Source organism: Neopelma chrysocephalum, unplaced genomic scaffold, assembly GCF_003984885.1.
Source record: "Neopelma chrysocephalum unplaced genomic scaffold, ASM398488v2 Primary Assembly neopelma1_143, whole genome shotgun sequence".
Classification (NCBI taxonomy): Eukaryota; Metazoa; Chordata; class Aves; order Passeriformes; family Pipridae; genus Neopelma; species Neopelma chrysocephalum.
Genome location: NW_020897805.1, coordinates 4,588,920 through 4,609,187, shown reverse-complemented (window position 1 = coordinate 4,609,187; position 20,268 = coordinate 4,588,920). Strand labels below are relative to the sequence as shown.

The following is a 20,268-nucleotide window of genomic DNA, read 5'->3' as shown; positions in this document are numbered from 1 at the left end:
TGGAAGTAGCTGTGTTTAATCAGTTCTTTACAGTGTCTTTGAAATGCTCTATGTGTGTGAGTGATTCTCCTTTCTGTGCCTGTTGCTCTTTGAAAGTACCCTTAGAGAGATGGGAGGCACAGCCAAAGGTTGAGGCTCAGTGAGGTGGAGGGAGAAAAAGGAGAGAGCCCCCTGAACAAAAACTCAAGGATGACTAATGACCTAATGTAAATTGTATTGTTGTTATGCTTATGTTTAGTTGATTGACATGTAAAATTGTTTATGCCTAGCCTAATGATACCAAAGCAAATGCATGCTTTGTGGCAATGATATTTTAACACTTTCGATTTATTTAAATTTTAAATTATGTAATAACTGGGGTTTTTGTGCATGTTTGTGTTCCCTGTATTCCATCAGTGATTGGCAGTTGCATCTGAATAGAGCATGGTAGCTTTGTAACCACAGCAAAAAGGGGCATAATGGTTTGCAACCAGTATCAATGATTATGTGTTCATCCAAGCAGAATGTAATCAGAATAATTAAATGCCTTTTGCAAAGTCCCATGGGTTCTTAGTAAACAGAGATGTTAGATCTTGCTTGGACTTCAAGTTTCATTTGATAGGAAAATGCTCAACATATTTTTTCATACAAGAATGAACAGTGCATATATACTATATAGCTGCATTGTGCTCTGTTTATCTGTGTAATCAAGATAATTCACTAGAAATATGATATTCACAATTATGACTTGATGATTCAAAAGCCATTTTAATGCTGATTGAAGAAGTAGAATCTAAATGTACTTTTTTGTTTGTAGTTGCTTTTACTTTTATCATTGTAGTGTTTCCTTGTTTTAAAAATAGGTTCTTCAAGTAACCTGCAATACAGAACAGAAAGAATTAAGATCCCTTTAACACCAAGATATCCAAGGTCCATGATGGGCTCTGACAGAGGTGAATTATTTCATAAATAATTTTAGTCACACTGTTTTCTGTATTACCAATACAAAGCCTTTGCAGTTGTTAAATCAGATTGCACTGAAATCTAAAATGACAGTTTTATTAAGGTTTCAAAATCTGTGTTTTGCCACAGAAATGTTAAAAAAAAAAACAAAAAAAACACTTTCTAATGAAAGTTGGTTTTTCTGTTAGTTGAGTAAAGTACATGGCACACTAAGTAAAAGTGCAGACAAAAGTAAGAGTAAGCATTGCTTACTCTTATGTCTAAGTATGTTTTATAGTTGTACTTCCTTCTAGAATGATGCCTTGAAAGTTTTAACAGCGAAATGACCTGCATTTTTTCATTCTTTAAGTATATTATTTTCTTACTATTACATCACTGATTGTAAATTATATTTTGAAATGCAGTGAAAATATTTCTGTACTTCACTCAAAACTGCTTGGTGGAGGCTATTTAAAGACATGATACAAACAGTGGTTGGAGTGCTGCGGAATTAAGGGTTTGCTGACAAGCAATTGGCAACTCCTCACTGCCATGACTGGTCAAATGTTCTGTAGCCTTAATGTACTGTATGCAGTTCTTTTCCTAACTGGGCAAGTACAATTCTTAAAAATGGCTTTCATTTGTGGTTAGTAATTTGAGGTTTATTTTCTCTCACTTTTCAGAGGAAGCAAACTGTTTGTGTCAGGGCATTTGTTCAGTAGATTACTTATGGAGGGTACAACCAGGGTAAAGATGCAAACAAAGTCATGTCAAGCTGGTTTGAAATTTCAGAGCTTTCCTGTCTCTGTGTATGATTCATGCTGGGGTTCTGTTATTTTTTTGAATAATATATCTCCTATGAAAAGGGAAGGGCTGCACATAAATATTTTATTTGAAAATAAACCTACATATTAAATTTTTATTTTACTTCTCCTTTCCTGTTTTTTATTATTTTTCTTTAACTTTGCCTTGCTAAGTCTTTTCAGACATGCTTATGGTGTAGCTTGTCTGTAACCTTGTCTCCTGTTGAGAATGGCAGTAGTTGTCTGCACACTTACAGAGGACAGATTTAATATATAGTCATGAAGGATAGTAAGTTTGCACTGTCTGAAATTAGTTACCTGGTTTCCCTAAGCTCCTTGCATGACTTACAGAACTAGTGAACAGTCAGTCCTCTTTCTTGTCTCACATGGGTGTGGTGTGTTTCACTGTGTCTGTGTGGATCTCCAAAGAGTGAGATGCAGGATACTAAAACTCAACTGTTGACTTTTCTTAGGCTCCTTGTCACACTCTGAATGTAGCAGTCCCAGCTTGATAACTCCTCCCCAGTCACCTCTTAACTTGGAAACGTCTTCCTTCGCCAGCAGCCAGTCTCAGAACTCTCTTTCTACGCTGCCTAGGATTTCCATTAGCCCAGTATCTATTGGAGAACGTAGGAAAGATAGGTAAGGTCCCCACCTTTTTTGTTTTTAATACAAATGTATCTGAGGAAATTTTGTGTGTTTATTAAGCTGAAGGAACGTGAAAATTTAATTTAATTACAAAAATGTAGGTGCAGAGGTACGTCTCAGGTCTTGTTTCTCAGTGTTTTTATTTTCTTTACGAAGTATGTAAGAGAACTTTTTGTGGATTTTTAAAATAAGTGATTTCATAAAGGTTTTGTTTCTTCTGTGTCTAAACTGGAATACACTCCTTCAGCTGAACTACCTCAGATTCTTATTTATGATAGCCTTGTTCTGTACTCTGGAAATCCAAACAAAATTAAGACAGTAATATCTGATGACTAAATATCAGGTGCCTTAGCATTGCAGAATATGTGCTCTAAGCACTGTGCCTTGATTCAATATAGCCAGATAACATGAAAAACTGAGGGCGTAACTGTGGAAGAACATATCCACGTGTACAGATGCAATTTTACTACCTTTACTGATCCCTTTGGCTGTACCTGGACCACTGCTAGTAGCAGCATTAAGTATATGTGTAACTGCCTGCAGAATTTGAATCTGACTTGATTGTTTTCTTAAAAACATGTGCTTTGTGTTTTAACGACTGCCTGCATCTCATGGTGAGCCTTTTCAAGATACACTGTTTATTGTGTCAGTCTTGGACATCTGTTTTCATTTTATCATGATCTGGCTAAACTGAATATATGAAAGTCTGTACAAATTCAAAGCATAGAACAATAAGACACAAATTTGGATCAGGTATTTATTTACAATAAGGCAGCTGAATGCTATTCCGGCAGTGTAAAGGAGCCATGATGTGTTGGAATAGATGACATTTACGTGGACTTCAAGACCCCATTGTATACTTAATTTATGTAAAAGCACTGACCATAAAAAATGTGAATGATAAAGTAATAAGGATATTCTGTATTCTGACTTTTCTGGTAGTAATAAAAAGTTATCCATAAAATGCTATATGAAACTTTTTGTCTTGTTTAAAGAATTTGTGGTTAAGTTATTGTAGTAATTCTAGAATGTCTTATGTACAAAGGAAAGTGTTTCTTTGAAAGGAAATGTAAAGAGGTTTTTGTGAATTTTCATTCTTTCTTACCTCAGTGTGACTTTTTTACTACATATACTCAGTGTGTTCTTGTATAAATGTTCCTCCAATTGTCACTTGCAAATTCAAAGTCAGATGTCTTTTCTCTTTCACATGACTAATGATTAGTGTTCAGCTGAACAAGCTGGGGTTTTGACACCCCTATATCTTTGTGTCTTTGAGCACAAGATATGTCTTCTGGTCTCTGGGAAATAACAAATTTCTATTAATGTTGATCAGATGATGAAGTTCCAGGTTCCAGCCCCATTGTTCTTGCCGTGCTTATGTACAAACCATACTCTAGATTGACTTTCTAAAAAGAGTATAATTCTAAGGTTTACTTGTGGGTTTAAAAAAAAAACAAAACCAAACCAAAAAAACTAACAAACACAAAGAGTTCTTAGTTTAGGAAAGTAGATACTTAAATCTATCCTAAGACAATGTTTGAAGATGCCTACATAGCATTTTAAATGGTTTTTTTTGTCTTATAATCTTTCTGTTCCCCACAAAATACAAATAACTCACTTGGCCTTTCCCCAGATAAAATTAATAATAATACAGATTAAAAAAATAAATCAATATTTCTGTTTGTTCTGTTGATTTTAATTTAAATGAAAATTAAAAGATCTGATCAATTAAGACTTTTGCTCTAATCAGTGTTTAGTGATTCTGGCAGGCAGTCTGAATATTATAGAAAAGTGTGCTTCACTTGATTTTAATAACACTACTTATCAAGTAAGATACCTTTTTAATGTTATTATTCTTTTTTTCTTTATCATTGATTCTCTACTACATGCATAGTTATCTTTCATTTTGTATTTACTGGAATTCTAAGATAGGATCCTATGTAATTTGTGTAGTTTTGATTCCTTCTTATTCTAATCCAAAGCAAACAAACTGAAAATGGGTGGAGTAGATGGAAGAGCAGAAAGGTACAATAAACAAAATTCAGAAAGATGTTATTTCAGTTTTTAATGAGATAGTATGCCTTGATAAATTTTGTGACATTAAGAATCTTCATATAACATCATGGCTTACATGCTCATAATGAATTAAAAAAAATAAAGTTCGTAAATTCTCGTTTTCTGTGAGTTATTGGAGTTTAGCTAATTTAGGCTACATGCAAAAATATGAGCTTCAGCAATAAGTAAATCTTATCTTCACTACACCGATAGACAAGTGCTGAGGGCATTACCTGTAACAGTGATATAAGATGACTGTGTTCCAGAATTACATTTGTGTCAGCAACCAGTCTTTATCTTATATGCGTTCATAAGCTGGGAAACTATTATTAAGGCTACCAGATGGATACCTTCAAAGACTATGGCAACATGCATAATTATGAAATGATGTCCCCTGCACTCTGCCCCCAGCCCCACATCCTATTTTTCCCAAAAATACATTTCCTCAGCCTGGTTTGCATTAGTGGAAGTGAGTGAAGTCCAGTTAACTTTTCTGGTCTCTGAACAACACAATAATATAGTTTAAGCAGTTGGCACAATTTAGAGAATGTCTATGATATAATGAAATGTTAGGAGAGAAAATATTCAAATTAATGCATGTCAAATGCATTGTAGTGGTACTAAAATAAAAAATACATCACACATGGTACCCAAGCTGTTTCATTCACAGTGAACTCAACTGTTAATATCTGATGATGCCTCTTGCTGTGTAGATGTTATTAAGTTTATTGTAGTATAAACCAGGACTTTTTAGAAGGCTACTGTTTCTTTATACATGGCATGAATGGACCAGCCCTGATTGTACAGGTGGATACATCCCAAATATGGGGGGAGGAAAGAGGACTGTATCAGGGTTTTCTTTTGTTATACTTACTAGTGTCTTACTGCTGTTTGTCTTGTTCTAAGTGTTCTTGTCTTCTCAAATCTTCTACATCTTTCAGATATCTGTTCCGTAATAGGTCTTTTCTGAGAATCCCTGTGGCTCCTAGGCCTAGGTTCTCATCACTAAGGAGTTTGAGGTTGGCCTGATCTAAGGTTGTCCTTCTCGAGCAGTATTGCGCACTTTGTGCTTTTTTTACATGTTTGGATAATTGCCCTGAGGAGAATTTGCATGGTAATTGTAATGCTACCATGCAAACTGCTGTCTTAATGGCTTGAGTTTGCAACTGCTTAATTTTCATTACTAATTTATGTTTTCCAGCTTACAGATACAAAATATATTTGTGCATTGTTGTCCTTTGGTTTACCACCTTATTATTCATTATGTTTATTTTCACTGGCAATGAAGACTCCCAACATTTTTATTTGTAACATGCCTTTCTGGAATATGGTTTGTAAATGACATATTATATACAGTGTTTCAATTATTTTCATATAATATGCATTTGGAAGCTTTTTTCCTACCAACTTCATGACCATACGATTTATAATTCATATTTACCATAATTTTTAGAGTCATGTACCTGGTATACATTTACTTCTGCCACTGTACATTGCATGGTGTTAAAGGAATGCATTTAAGACATTTGACAGTAGTGGTTTTTTTAAGTAGCTGTTTAAACCTATTTTATTATTACAGTTCAGACAGACATAAAGTATTGCATGTACTGTGACATCTGTGATGGTTCAAGTGCAACTGTTTCCAAATCACTTTTAACTATCTCCTCTAAAAGGCCCTACATGGAAGAGCCACGTCATGTTAAAGTGCAGAAGGGTTCTGAGCCACTAGGGATTTCCATTGTGAGTGGAGAAAATGGTGGAATATTTGTCTCTAAAGTAACAAGTGGGAGCATTGCCCATCAAGCTGGCCTTGAGTATGGGGATCAGTTACTAGAGGTAATTGTTTGCTTACTATTCCTATGGCTTAATGAATCAGTTAGTATGACTGCAGCCATAAATATCTTCCCCAAAACACTGTGTTGTGAAAGCCTGTGCGCTGTGACATGTAGAGAACATGTATTGTAATATTCCATAACTGTGATTGTTGTGACTTTTTTCAGGCTTTATCATAAAAATATTGTCTTTTGATGGTAGGTCTACATTCTTATATACAGATGTAATTAATTTTTAAGCAAGCTAGTTTCAGTACTTAAAATAATATAGTCTCAACACCATACTCTGCCTGGTAAGGTGAGTAAATATTCCAGCAACTGGCTTTTACCGAGTTTCATGCTGCTGTTGCTGTGCCATATCCTTAGCTGAGACACCCGATTAAAAAGTTACTCAGATAGGCTCAGTCATGTTACTGCCTAGGGTATTAGATAAACACATGGAGCATCTTGTAAAGTACAGAACTGCTTTGTAAATGTTAGATCATGTTAAAGCATCTTCTATTGCACAGTGTGTTTATGATGCTAAAATAGACCTGAGTAGATCTGAATTTATCTTTAAATTCTGAATTTACTCAGAGTTGTGATCTGAATCAACTTCTATTTAATCAGTGATAGCACAGCTCACAATACACGTCTTTTAACAATGAAAAGATTGTTAAACTCATGGTCAGATCACCAAACATTTTAAAATTATGATGATTCCTTCCAAGGAGTAAACTCTAGGAATCATTGTATAGCTACGTTTTCATTGACCTATTTACTCCAGTGGAAATAAGTCAGCATTTAGGCATTAAACTAATTAGAACACTGAAAGAATGATTTTGATAGTTTTCGTTAGAAAACTTGACATCCTGGCTTGTGCAATTTTTCCGTAGTTTAATGGAATAAATTTGAGGAATGCTACAGAGCAACAGGCTCGACTAATCATTGGGCAGCAGTGCGACACCATCACTATTCTGGCTCAGTACAACCCACATATGTATCAGCTTGGCAATCATTCACGATCAAGGTAAGGCTGCCTAGACTTGGAAAAAAGACAACTCTCCTGTCCATGCAATTATTTAGCTAGTAGCCAACTTCTGTACATGTAATATGTTTGCAAATGTGAGCACGTTTCTGGTGATGAGAAGTGTAATTGCTTAGAAAAGTAATGTGTGAATATGTGCCTGTCAAAAATGCTCAATGCATCTAACTATATTTTCTCTTTTATTTGGGCTTAATCCTTAAATATACGAAACTAAAACCCAAGATGACTTCTTCCTTGAATTGTGACATTGTAGTACTTGAAATCTTTTTTTATTCTTTTTTTCATAACTGGAATTTCCAAAAGCTAATTAGAGAAGGCATATGACCTAGTGAAATTACCCATCCTATTTTGATGCATGATTACACTTCGAAACAGAGCTTTATCTTTCTTTTAGACTTAGAGTGGCATGCTGGTTTGGGTTTTTTCACCCTTAATTTAAAATTGATTTACAGCCAAATTAAAAATTGAGTGGAAAATATTTGGCATTAGCCCACCAGTCTTTTATTCTGTCTTTTTTCCCCTCATAGTTCTCGCCTAGAACCTGTGAGTAATCATTCCACCCCTCAAGGCAGTGGAGCTGCAACACCTGACAATCATTCCGTAATCGATACTGTGAGTGAACAGGATGAAGGAACAATGACACCGCCATCCAAACAAACCACTCCAACTACAAGTCCCCGAAATTCCTTAAGGTAGAGAGTAAAACTTTTGTCTTAAAGGAAAATAAGGATCAGAGTGGATGTGGAGGGTATTAAAAAACAAAGTTTACTTTTGTGAATGCTGTGTCTGGTTGAAATAAGTCAGCACACAGGTTAAGTAGACCCCAGGATAAAAGTACATGTTTTCAGACAGTTTCTGAAAGATGGGATCTGTTAGTGAAGAAAGTTTACTACAAGAATGGTTTAGTTGAAATGGTAATGTTTGTCATGTAAGATTGTGTCTGTAGGTGACCTATTCTGAATAGTATTTATGTAAATATATATTCTTCAGATGACTAGTTGATTGTATACAATGCAAGTTTTTAAATTCTAGTATACATGTTATTTCTTTCTGTCACAAGGGGCCCTGTGGACACAAACAAAAGGACCCCTGAACCTAGAACTGTTGTTGTTAAAAAATCCCAGGTCGATCTTGGGATCCAGATATGTGGTGGAAACCTGTATGGAATATTTGTCTCAGATGTAGATGATGATAGCCCAGCAAAAGGACCTGATGGACTAGTCTTGGGTGACATGATACTTGAGGTAAGCTCTTAAGAAAAGTGTGCAGCATACTGATGAAGTGGCTGGAATGGTCTAAAGAGGGAGGTACCAAGTACTGTGCCACAGTGGGAAATGTTCTGTGAATCTTTAGTTCCTGTCACAAAACCTGGGTAAGAATGATGAGAATGCATAACCCACATTTTGACTGCAACCCATGAGGAGTGGATAATGTGGACCTGGATAATTATCGCTGTTGATAGCACAAGATGCCTGGAAGTTTGAAGGACTCACATATGACCACTTGGAATTATAAACATCTCCTCCCTTCATCTAAATAGGAATCTTTGAATCCAATTGCTGTACATAGGGAAAGGCAAGGATATGAAAGATATTGCAAAACAGAGAATAATAATAATCTTATTACTGTGAAATTCTAATGAGAGTTTAGGGAAAACCATATAATGTATCTTTCACTCTGCTTTCTCTACCTGAATATTTATTTACTTGTCAGGACTGCTAAGATGATAAACACATATGTATTTATGAGCTTTTCAGATGCAACTGAGTACTGAGACTCTCCCGTTGTACCTCTACTACCCAGATGGAGATTTTGCTTTGTGATCATGTTTATGACTTCCTTCAGACCACTTGCTTTTCCTAAAAATATTAAATTTTTTTCAGTGTGAATTTTATGATTCTCAGCTTACACTTGGAAAACTTTTTCAAGAAGTGCAGGCTCTCTCACTGTGCATGTCTACTGTGTGCACTTGAGTTTTTGTATTCCAATGTAATGTCTCAATCTCCTGCTAGACATCTTAAGGTGCAAACCGTACTAGAGTTAAGTGACAAGATTTACTTGTATATAGAGCCTACCAGTGAGAAAAACGAAGTCATTTTGCATGTTTTTCAAGCTCACCTGGTTTTATTGCTTGTTAAGATACAATTTCACACCCAGGGGTTTCTGTTTTGTGTTTTGCAGTATGGGTCCATTGATATGCGAAATAAAACAGCAGAGGAAGCTTATCTTGAAATGTTGAAGCCTGGAGAAAACATCAAAATAAAGACTCAATACAGAATAGAAGAGTTTAATAAAATAAAAGAGCTTCCTGGAGATGGATTCTACATCAGGTATTTGAGCATGACTGTTAATGACAGCATAAGGCTGTTAGGATAGTGTGCTGACCACCACGAGATAGGCAGTACATCAGTTCTGCCACTTTTTTTAAAATTTGAAGTTTACTGATTTGTCCTAGCTAGTCTTTGGCGGCGAGGACACAATCTGTCCTATAGTAAGTCTGCATGTTTCGCTGTAAACTTTTTTGTTTTTGAAATGTAGAGCGTACCACTGATCTGTTAACTTTTCAAAAAAGGTATATGTGTTCTTCCCTTGAGTTGGAGACCAGTTGTAGAGCCTATTTATGTCTTCCTTTCCAGAGCACTTTATGACCGTCTGGCAGAGGTGGAACAGGATTTAAGCTTTAAAAAGGATGACATTTTGTATGTGGATGACACTCTACCACAAGGAAATTTTGGTTGCTGGATGGCTTGGCAGCTAGACGAGAATGCTCAGAAGCTGGAAAGAGGACAGATTCCAAGTAAATATATGTGAGTGACCTTGGTTACAGTATTTATCTTCAAAAAGTATTTGCCTTTAAAAGTCTGACTAGAGAGATGTGATTTAAAATACTTGTTTGCTTCTGATCTTTCTGGGACATAGTAATTCTTAGATATCACTTTAGGTATGCGTATTTTAATAACATTGAATTTAATATATTGCTCTATCAAGTTGTTTTAAATAGTAAACTAGTAATGGCAATGTCCTGGGGTGCATTAAGGAAAGCATCGCCAACCGGTCGAGGGAGGGGATTGTTCCACTCTGCTCTGCCGTGGGGTGGCCTCACCTTGAATATTGTGGCAGTTTTGGGCATCACAATATAAGAAAGATATTAAGCTCTTAGAGAGCGTCCAAAGGAGGGCAACAAAGATGGTGAAGGGCCTTGAAAGGAAGCCGTATGAGGAGTGGTTGAGGGCACTTGGTCTATTCAGCCTGGAGAAGAGGAGGCTGAGGGGAGACCTCATTGCAGTCACAACTTCCTCATGAGAGGAAGAGAAGGGACAGACACTGATCTCTTCATTCTCATGACCAGTGACAGGATTTGAGGAAGTAGCATAAAGCTGAGTTAGAGGAGGTTTAGGTTGGATATTAGGAGAAGGTTTTTCACCCGGAGGGTGGTTGGGCACTGGAACAGGCTCCCCAGGGAAGTGGTCACAGCACCAAGCCTGACAGAGTTCAAGAAGCATTTGGACAATACTCTCAGGTACATGGTGTCACTCGTGGGGTGTCCTGTGCAGGGCCAGGAGTTGGAATCAACGATCCTGATGGGTCCCTTCCAACTCAGCATATTCTCTGATACTATGATTCTGTGATTCAGTCTAGTGATAGATAATACCAATAACAAACATCAGAGTAACCACAGCAAAAATATCCTTGAATCCAAGGTTGGTTATCACTGTCATTCTTGGGAAACAAGAATGGGAAACAGTGGTTTTAGTTATGTGTGGACAGCAATGTTGGTATAAGACTATGTAGCCACTGCAGTCTCGTGGTGTTGATATAGCAGTTAAGAGGAGGATGTGGTAACTAAAATTTTTCCATTGTTACTGAAATCAGTTATCACCTAGTGATTTTTTTTTTCTTTTTCGGAGTACTGGTTTTCTGGTTTCCTTTTCTTCTAGTAGTCTTTTCTCCATATCATAATGCAAAATTCATCCTGACTTTGGGATATTCCACATATGTGCAATGTGTGGAAGTACAGTATATACATACAGACACATACACATCATTGATAGGCTTGTTCCCAGAAGATGGGTGGTAAAACCAACTGCACTATACATGTTATGTGGCTAAAATATTTGTGATTATATAAAATCAGACTGCAGGAAACTCTTATTTTGTATTGCTAATGAGTTATTTGTAAGGATGAGCATAACATGCAGCTTTACAGAAAGAATGGGATCTTCACTTCTGTGTGAGACTGCCTTTATTGGCAAATAGGTGCATACTACCACTTCGGCCCTTGAGAATTTTGCCCTGCCTGTATCAGAGTGATCACCCTCTTTGCCATTCTGCTATTTACAAGAATTCTGAGGAAATTATGGCAGTGTGAAGTTTTCAGGTGCTTTTTATTTGGTTTATGTTATTGTTTGGTTTGGATTGAGTTTCTGTGATGATACTCAGGCCGAGGCTTGAGAGAAGTGTTTCAAGTATGTCCCAAAAGCAGCAGTGATACTGTGAAAAAAATTTAAAAAGATAAGTTTAAATACCACCCATTTGGTCTGTCTCATTATAGGATGGATCAGGAATTCTACAGGAGACACAGCATGTCTGAGGCTAAAGATGAAAACAGTTCATCTAAGACATTGTCAGCAGCAGCACGGAGGTCATTCTTCAGAAGAAAGCACAAACACAAGCGAAGTGGTTCCAAAGATGGAAAAGATTTACTGGCTCTTGATACAATCAGTACAGACTCAATTCCTTTCTTGGATGGCAAGTACCTTTGTTACACTTGGGAGGCAGTTGCTTTCCTTCTCTTTCATTTTTAATCAACTGCAGCACAACACAACAAATAATGTTACCTTCTGGTTGCTCTGAATACAAATGGTGATTATTACTTTTAATAACATGTTTTTTTCTATTAAATTACAAGCCAGAGAGTTTCAAATTATTTTTTGGTAATTTATTCCTAGACCTATTTGCATTACTATTTCATTTGGAGAGGGAGATTCTTTTTGAAGCATAGTTTTGATCTTCCTTTCAATTATTTTATTTCTGTCCAGGTTGCTTAGAATAGAGAGAAATCCTGCACACCACTCAAAAAATCTACACTTCTATTTCTTCACTCCTTTACAAAAATCATGTTGATTGCAATGCTTACGTCTTTTTACGAGCTCGACAAGTCAAGCCAGAGACACCAAATATTGTGTATTGTTTACACTTTCCAGGATGATTGGTTTTAGTCTGTGTGAAGGTGGGGAGTTCAATTTTTCTAATGGAACACCAGGTTCAATTAGAAAAATGTCTATTTTAAGCCATTAAGTGGAAAAATTGCAATAATGACTGAACACTTTTTGTACTTGTCAAGGCCTTTAGCCCTTGCAAGGGAGATGTTCTCATAATTACTTTTAGGGTGCTTCTGCTTATTTGAGGAATGCCAGGAAAATAATTTATACTTTTACAAGTAAATCTCTTCTGTGTGTCTAGATTCTGCAAGTTTGGCATATCAGCGTGTTCAGAAAGTGGACTGTACTTCTCCTAGGCCTGTCCTTATTCTAGGACCTTTACTTGATGCTGTGAAAGACATGTTGGTCAAAGAATCCCCGGGAAAGTTTTGCAGATGTCCTCTTGGTAAGTGTACAAATATAACCTATTTATTCATGCTTGGAATACATGACAGTAACCTCTATATAAGTTAACTAAATGATAAAACAAAAATGGATAAAACCCCCAAGAATCTGAATTTGCAGACAGTGTTTTTCTTAGCTTTGTTCTGTGTCTAAGGAATAGTAATGAAGTCGATCTCTTCTGGTTCTATGAAATAGAGGTTATGAAAGCTTCCCAGCAAGCCATTGAACGAGGTGTGAAGGATTGTCTGTTTATTGATTATAAACGGAGGAGTGGACATTTTGATGTGACAACTGTAGCTTCAATAAAAGAGATAACAGAAAAGGTGAGTCAATTTTAATGCTGTAGTTCTTTGTACAGTTTACAATATGAAGTCATACTATGTTGGGGGGTGGAAATGAACTTATTATTGCCATCTGTTAAGACATTTAGGGAATTCTTCCCCGGGCCACTGAATAAAATAAAACTTACCTCACTTTGGCATGTAACTGTTTAAAGATTATTTTATGCAAACTCACCTTTATAGAAACTAGAAACGTCCACATTTTTCCACAGTATTATTAAATAAAGTTAGAAATCACTGTCTTAAATTCCACCCTCTACCCCCGCCAAACAAGGATTTAATTTTTTTTTAACTATTCAGTTTAATGCAGTCGTATAGAAATAAGCATCCTAATAATCCTGGAGACAGATATTACCTAAAGTCTGCACATTCCTTACAGTTTTGAGTCAAACCACACAGAAAGTCCTATTAACACTTGTGTTTGCTTATGATTTTTGAAAGAGAAAATTAATAGGAGTATTTAAACTTGACAAAATGTATATTGCATATATTTCAATTTTAGTTTTCATTTCATTAGTTCTTCAAGTACTTTTTTTTCTATCAATGCATGCTTTTGGTATTATGAATGGAATTTCTTGCAGTTTTTCATCTTCTGTCTTTTGTTATAAATCCTTTGGGTACAAATTGCTCGATAGTGCCAAAGTGGTAAATGTATAGCCAAATTCTGTTGGGTTGCTATGACTGAAGTATGGGGAGAAATGGGGGATTTGCATGTGTGCTTGTGCTCTTTAACTGAATGAGTGTTTTGCATTTACATTTGATCTTAGGATTGTCATTGTCTGCTTGACATCGCTCCTCATGCCATCGAACGGCTCCACAGTGTTCATATCTACCCTATTGTAATTTTTATTCGCTACAAAAATGCTAAACAAATCAAGTAAGTCTGTGAGGGGTGTAGTTCAGGGATGTTTATTTTAGCTTAAAATAAGCTTGTTTTACCTTTATTGTTTATTTCATCCAAGTCATCTTAAATCTCTTTAAAATGGGGAAATCAATCCTCATAAAAACCACTATGAGGTATATGGTCATAACTCCATTTGGGCTGCATGACAATTAAGTGAATCTTCTCAAGAAATCCATGTAGACTAAACTGAACGTACTCCTGGAGGGACTCAGATCTTTCCGGTTCCCTTTTGTAGTAAACTGTAGGGCAGATATGGGTGAGATCCATTGAGGGTTTAGTGGTGACAATGACAAAGCTGTTCTTCGTCCTCTCAGCAGGGCTAAGGGTATGGATGCAGTGCCAATTGATTCATAACCTCAGCTTTCCCACCTTCATTCTCCAGTGAAACAAACAAAAGAAGTCCCCTTCTGCACGTAGTGTATATACTGTAGTCTTCTCAAGCCATGTTCTTTCAGAAATTGTGAATTTCCTGCTTGAATGTAGCCAGGAACAGAACACGGGAATTACAAACCCCAGTCCCTCCCCTGATGTCTGAGAAAGCCTTCACATGTTTTGATAGATTGATTTGGCAAGAAGTGACATAATCTCCCCACATGAATATTAAGACACTTTTGCTAAGAGATCTTGGACTATCTTCATTTTTAAAATTGAAGACTTCTTATATTCTTGATCTGTAGGTAAATTTGATTACTATCTATTTAATAAAGAAGATAAGTATCACCACTTTAAAGTAGAAGAAAGACATAGAGCATTAGATGTATTTCATTACCACTGTAGGATTGTGCACTTGAATGATAAATGGAACTGTCATGTCTTGACTCCCATTGGAAATGGAATGGTGACCATTGCAGCTGTTTCCTTTTTTTTTGGGAAGTGACAGAGAGTGATCAAACTAGCAGTCATCAATATAAGTTGCAGTGGTACATTTCTCTACCTGTTGTGAGCACCAAAGGTTTTTCCAAACAGCCATTTTCATATAGCACAGGTTCTGTTGGCATTCTCTGAAATGCTCCACAGCAATGATAGGTTAGTTTAGTAATTTTTTAAAAATTATTTGTAGACTAAAATTGTGCTGATTTTCTCACTGCTATAAGAAACTAGGTTTATATTGTTTCAGTATGTATCTATATGACCTTACTAGTTGAATATAAATTCTGCTTCCTTTTAAACAGAATTCCCTACTGGGTACCCCAAGTCACATTTGGAGGAGAGTGTTACAAGCCTTGATCAGAATTAAAATAATTTTTTACCATATGTAAATTTCTCTATGTTTTTTGTATTTTAAGAGCTTCTGTAGTAGAAAAAGAGGCATCTCAAAAATGTGTCATATGTATGATAACAGAAATATTCTATTTGCTTGATGTTTGATATTTCACAAGCTCTTAAAAGAGTGGTACTTGTGCCCAGCTTTGTGTAGGGAGTAGTGACGTGCATATGAGATGATGATTCACATGAACTGGACAAAATTATATTCTTTCTTCTGCAACCACCTCTCAGTCTCTGAAACTTTAAAGAATTACTGTCTTGGTCTGACAGCAAATAAATTCATTAGCACTGAAATGATCCTGATGACTGCTGATACTGCTGAAACACAGTAGATGGCACTCTGGGCCTAGGAGTCTGCTTGCACGTGAATTAGCCTTAGTATTCACCCAACTGGAGGGAATCTTTTCAAGTCCATTTTAAAAAAAAATTACTCTTATACAAGATGTTTCTCTTTTTTTTTCCTTTTTTTCTTTTTTCAGAGAGCAGAAAGACCCAATCTTCCTGAGGGACAAAGTTACACAAAAACATTCCAAAGAACAATTTGAGACAGCTCAAAAAATAGAACAAGAGTATAGCAAGTATTTTACAGGTTAGTATTTGATCAAATTTTCACTAGGAGCACAGTGGCGACTTAACCCATTTACACTGTAATTCAAAGGATCCTACGTTCTTTCAACGAGCACTTGATTTTTTTTCATTCTGCCTTCCCTTTTGGCAAATTCATGTTCTGTTGTTTTGTTTTACTGTGAGATGAAATATCAAGTTAGAAGTATTATTCCCTGCTTCTACATGGTTTTGTTTTGAATGTTATGAATCTTATGACCTGAAGAGATTCTGAAAATGTTTTATGATTAGTCAGTAGTATTGGAAGTATGGTCAAGATAATTTGAGACAGTAATGCCAGTTTTATATCATGTAAGGAGTATAAGGGTTTTTTTGTAATTTTAAAAATCAAACAAAACAACAGAAGAACGCTGTAGTTTAAATTAACAAATGATGATTTCCAATGATCGCTTTCAACCCCAACCATTCTGTGATTGTGTGATTTGTGATTTGTGAGACATACTTTAAATGTTTCAAGAAAGCAAAAAAATTGTCCATTTCTTGAGCATGCATTGTGATTTGGAATAATTAAATTCAACTTGAGAAGCCTTTTTAACTTCATAAAATGTATGAAATCAATATTGGTTTGTAGTTAATACTGTATTTTTACCAGAGAAAGAAAACAGTGTTTGAAGACTGTCTCTGCTCATTTCAGAGTATATTTTCATTTGGTTCCACATACATTCAAAAGAGTGGGGATAAAATTCTAAGCATCTTGATGTGTACGGCAACAAAACTTGAAACAAAAAACCACACTAAACTAAGCCAAAATCCAACTTTTCATCCCCTGAACAATGGATTTCTTACAGAAATATTTTGAGGCATAACTGCCAAGGGTAGGAGAGGGAAAGGGGGTATGTGTAGTATAGAGCTCTCTCAGTGCATCCTGTGTGCGTTCTCGACAAAATCACTTACCTGTCTGTAATAGCCATATGAGTGTTTTTTACATGGTATGTACTAAACCTTCACAGAATTTGACATGCACGTGGCCAGATTGCATCCCCATATGTTGTCTTCTGCTTCTTATTTAGTGATTTGTGGCATTTTAATTTTACTCTGATAGTGGAAGTGGCAGTCAGTGAAAGAGAGTCTTATGTGTATCTTCTCATACGCCCTGTGGGAAGGTCACCCCTCTGTTAGTTCCAAGTACAGTGGACTCCATCAACATTTCCAGATGCTGGTAGTCAGAGAAGATTGGTGTGCAAACTGCATTGACATTTAAGCTTGTTGAAGTTATAATGTTGTGCATAAAATAAGCCTGTAGATAGGCGTGTTGTACCTGGTAGCTTACTTGTGGAGCTATAGGACACACTCTCTGACCTGAGCTCCGTGACTACTTCATGAAGTACACTTTTTGACTGATGACTCTTTCAAGTTGGCTTTGTTTCCTGTGTTGTGAGCACAGTGTGTAGTCTGAATCATTTCCTCCTGCCCTTTCACCTTCCATAGACCTTGTCAGTTACTGTGTTCTGTATCCAAACTCACTTGACATCGTTAATTGTAGTATATATTGCAGAGTCTAATATTAGTTTATGTGACATCAAATTCTCCCTTTAAGGAAAATGATTTCTTAAGCTGTGTAAGTCTTTCCATTTTTTTTAGCATTAATGGTATCTGTGGCCGGAGGCTTTGCTGACATATTTCTTGAGTCATGAAGTTCCTCACTTTTTAAGTCTTAAAGCGAATACGTTCTCCTCTCCTGTGTCAGTGTTGGCATTTTACTTTTTATGACTGTTATGTTTAGCAAGGGTATAATAAAAGGTGTTCATTTATCTTTTGAATTGATTTTCAGGGAGTTGCTTGCTGTTGGCCTTTTGTTTCTTAAATGTAGTTGACAATAAGAACTGGAGTAGCAATGGCCGCTGTTTTATTTAGCTCAATGATCTGTGAGCTGCCTCATAATTTACTTCTAATATTTGTAAATAGTGTCTAGTTGCTACAGCTGTAGTCTCTATGTATATTACCCTGTAAATATAAAACTCTTAACACCACATGTGGAACAGAGAAAGTTTATTATAGCAGGTTCTGACCATCTTTAGACTTAAACTTTGCCACCTGATGCCTCTGAAAATAGTACATGGAGGCCTCTTACAAAACAGTTGTCTTAGTTGATTACAGCCGTTAGTTCTGTGACTTCCCTGGACTGTTTTAAGAGCTAGCAGAAGAAACTGTGTATTTAATGCTTGACCTCTTTGTTCTGTTTATTTGATTTTTTTTTTTTTTTTAGTAGAGTCATGCATCTTTCAAATACTGAATTGAGTTGCTTAATTCTGATCTGTTGATAAACACTTTGCAGATAAATGCAGAAGACTGCTCTTTGTAATTACTCATAACTGTTTGTTCCAGTCTCATTTGTGTGTGGTGTTTCTTCTTCTCCAGGCATTGTCCAGGGAGGAGCCCTTTCAAGCATTTGCACTCAGATTATGACAACTGTCGACCAAGAACAAAACAAAGTCCTGTGGATTCCAGCTGGCCCGCTGTAGATTATTTCGCTGTGAAACTACTTTGCAGATGTAAATAACCAACTAACTTTCTATCCAATGGACTCTGTTCATTTCTGTCTTTATAAAAAGTTATCCGTAAGTGATTTCTGTTTCATGAAGGGGAATGATAACACTGAACACACAAGGACCTGATGAGGCATGTGGGAAAGGGGTAGATCACTTCACCGAGCTTGTCTCTTAACGTCGTACGTGTACACATGACAGATTGTCACGAGGGGTTGTGACCTGTGTGTACTTGTCCATGAGTAACGAATTTAACAATGCTGCAAAACCCTGTAGAATGACAAGTTTACAAAAACCTTTTCAAAGTATTTGGTTCTTGCTGTTTACTTGAATGTCTTTTTGTTTTGTTTTGTTTTGTTTTTTAACTCTATGTCCTTTCACTTAATGAGGTAGCTCTCCAAAATGGAGTGAAATTTCTGAATATGAGCGGTCAGTTTATGCGCAATGTGACTCTTAGTTACGATTTTGACCATTTTTAAGCACATTGTTGACTTGGCAACCAGGTAATAAGGTGGGATTGAATCGGTACGTCTTGGGAGTAAGCTCAAAAGTAAGTACACTCCTACACAGGGCAGACCACTGTTTGTATCCCGTTGATGCTTGTCTGTCAAAGATATCGTTTCTTGTTTTATGCATGAATCTAATATTTAAATGTCATAATGTGTCTGAACAATCCAAGCTTAACTTGTGTTGAGAAATAATAATTTTTGATTGTTGGGCCTGGATTAAGTACTGGTGGGGAAGAGTTGTAAACTAGGCCTAGCATGCTGTGTTCTGTCACTTTTAGATACTGTAAATATGGAAAGCTTATGTTGGTGCAATTTTGCAGGGTAATTCTTAAGCTTTGTACTTCAGTGTGTAGCATTCACATAGATTGTTTTTATTTAAGAGCAGACACAGTTTTAGGGCTTTGATTAAAAGCCTTTAGAAAGGTACTAAATTGTTAGTGTTTTCACTGTCAAAAAAAAGTGATCGTTTAGTTTTGGTTGCAATACTTATTTAGCTGTTGTACCAAACTCTATTATATTGGTTCCCTTTTTGGTTTTTTGCACTTCTGACTCTGTGTTCCTAACACAGGTTTTGTACCTGTCTCTTCTGTCTCTTGTGCCATGTTTCCTGGGTACTGTATTTTAATTGTTTTTAAAATATTATTTGAGTAGAACTGCTTCTCAGCCACTGTTTCTAACATTTCATTATGTAGGGTTTCTAGTTTTACACTACAGGCTGTAATTTTGCTTCTGTTTGCAGCTTTTATAATTAAAAAAAGGGATTCTTATTGTACAGTTCTTCAAAGAAAGATCTGGTCCTAAATTTAAATTCTGTTTTACAGTTGCTATATTATAGTTCAAAATATTCTTTATAGTATTTATATAGTTATAACTATATAGAGTATTTTGAACTATAAAAACATCTAATATATATATATAGTATTTTATATAGTATTATATCATACTATTATAATACTATATATATAAATTAATAAATATGAAATGGTATCAATGAATTACTAGTCCACCTGCTTCTCATGGTGAGGGACAGAAGTTGGGTTTTGTTTATCTCATTTTTTTGTTTGTTTGTTTTTTAAAGTTTGAGGTCAGAGTAGACTCCAGTGGTACAACTGAAACAGACAGGTACTGTTCTGACATGGATTTTTCTGTACTAAATGAAAATGTCACTTTGTATCAAAAAAAAAAGTTAAAGAAACTGATTACTAAATAAAGGTCAATTTCTGTAACTTCACTTGTGTGTAATGGG

At 36.0% G+C, this 20,268-nt stretch overlaps 1 protein-coding gene across 5 annotated transcripts in view; it reads left to right on the top strand.

Moving 5' to 3' along the window:
* Positions 1 to 20,253, top strand: part of DLG5 (discs large MAGUK scaffold protein 5) — a 106,282-nt gene extending 86,029 nt beyond the window's left edge. For 2 of the 5 annotated variants that reach the window (XM_027700023.1, XM_027700022.1), the window contains exons 20-34: positions 843 to 932; positions 2,198 to 2,366; positions 5,369 to 5,446; positions 6,101 to 6,263; positions 7,135 to 7,268; positions 7,814 to 7,978; positions 8,347 to 8,530; positions 9,468 to 9,616; positions 9,923 to 10,093; positions 11,839 to 12,035; positions 12,750 to 12,893; positions 13,088 to 13,215; positions 14,001 to 14,110; positions 15,883 to 15,992; positions 18,386 to 20,253. In XM_027700023.1, coding sequence (XP_027555824.1) covers positions 843 to 932; positions 2,198 to 2,366; positions 5,369 to 5,446; positions 6,101 to 6,263; positions 7,135 to 7,268; positions 7,814 to 7,978; positions 8,347 to 8,530; positions 9,468 to 9,616; positions 9,923 to 10,093; positions 11,839 to 12,035; positions 12,750 to 12,893; positions 13,088 to 13,215; positions 14,001 to 14,110; positions 15,883 to 15,992; positions 18,386 to 18,489 — 2,096 coding nt within the window. In that variant the 3' untranslated portion in view covers positions 18,490 to 20,253. The remainder of the gene's footprint in view (positions 1 to 842; positions 933 to 2,197; positions 2,367 to 5,368; positions 5,447 to 6,100; positions 6,264 to 7,134; positions 7,269 to 7,813; positions 7,979 to 8,346; positions 8,531 to 9,467; positions 9,617 to 9,922; positions 10,094 to 11,838; positions 12,036 to 12,749; positions 12,894 to 13,087; positions 13,216 to 14,000; positions 14,111 to 15,882; positions 15,993 to 18,385) is intronic. The other 3 variants (XM_027700026.1, XM_027700024.1, XM_027700027.1) reach the window with 2 other exon arrangements.
* The last annotated feature ends 15 nt before the right edge of the window (positions 20,254 to 20,268 follow it).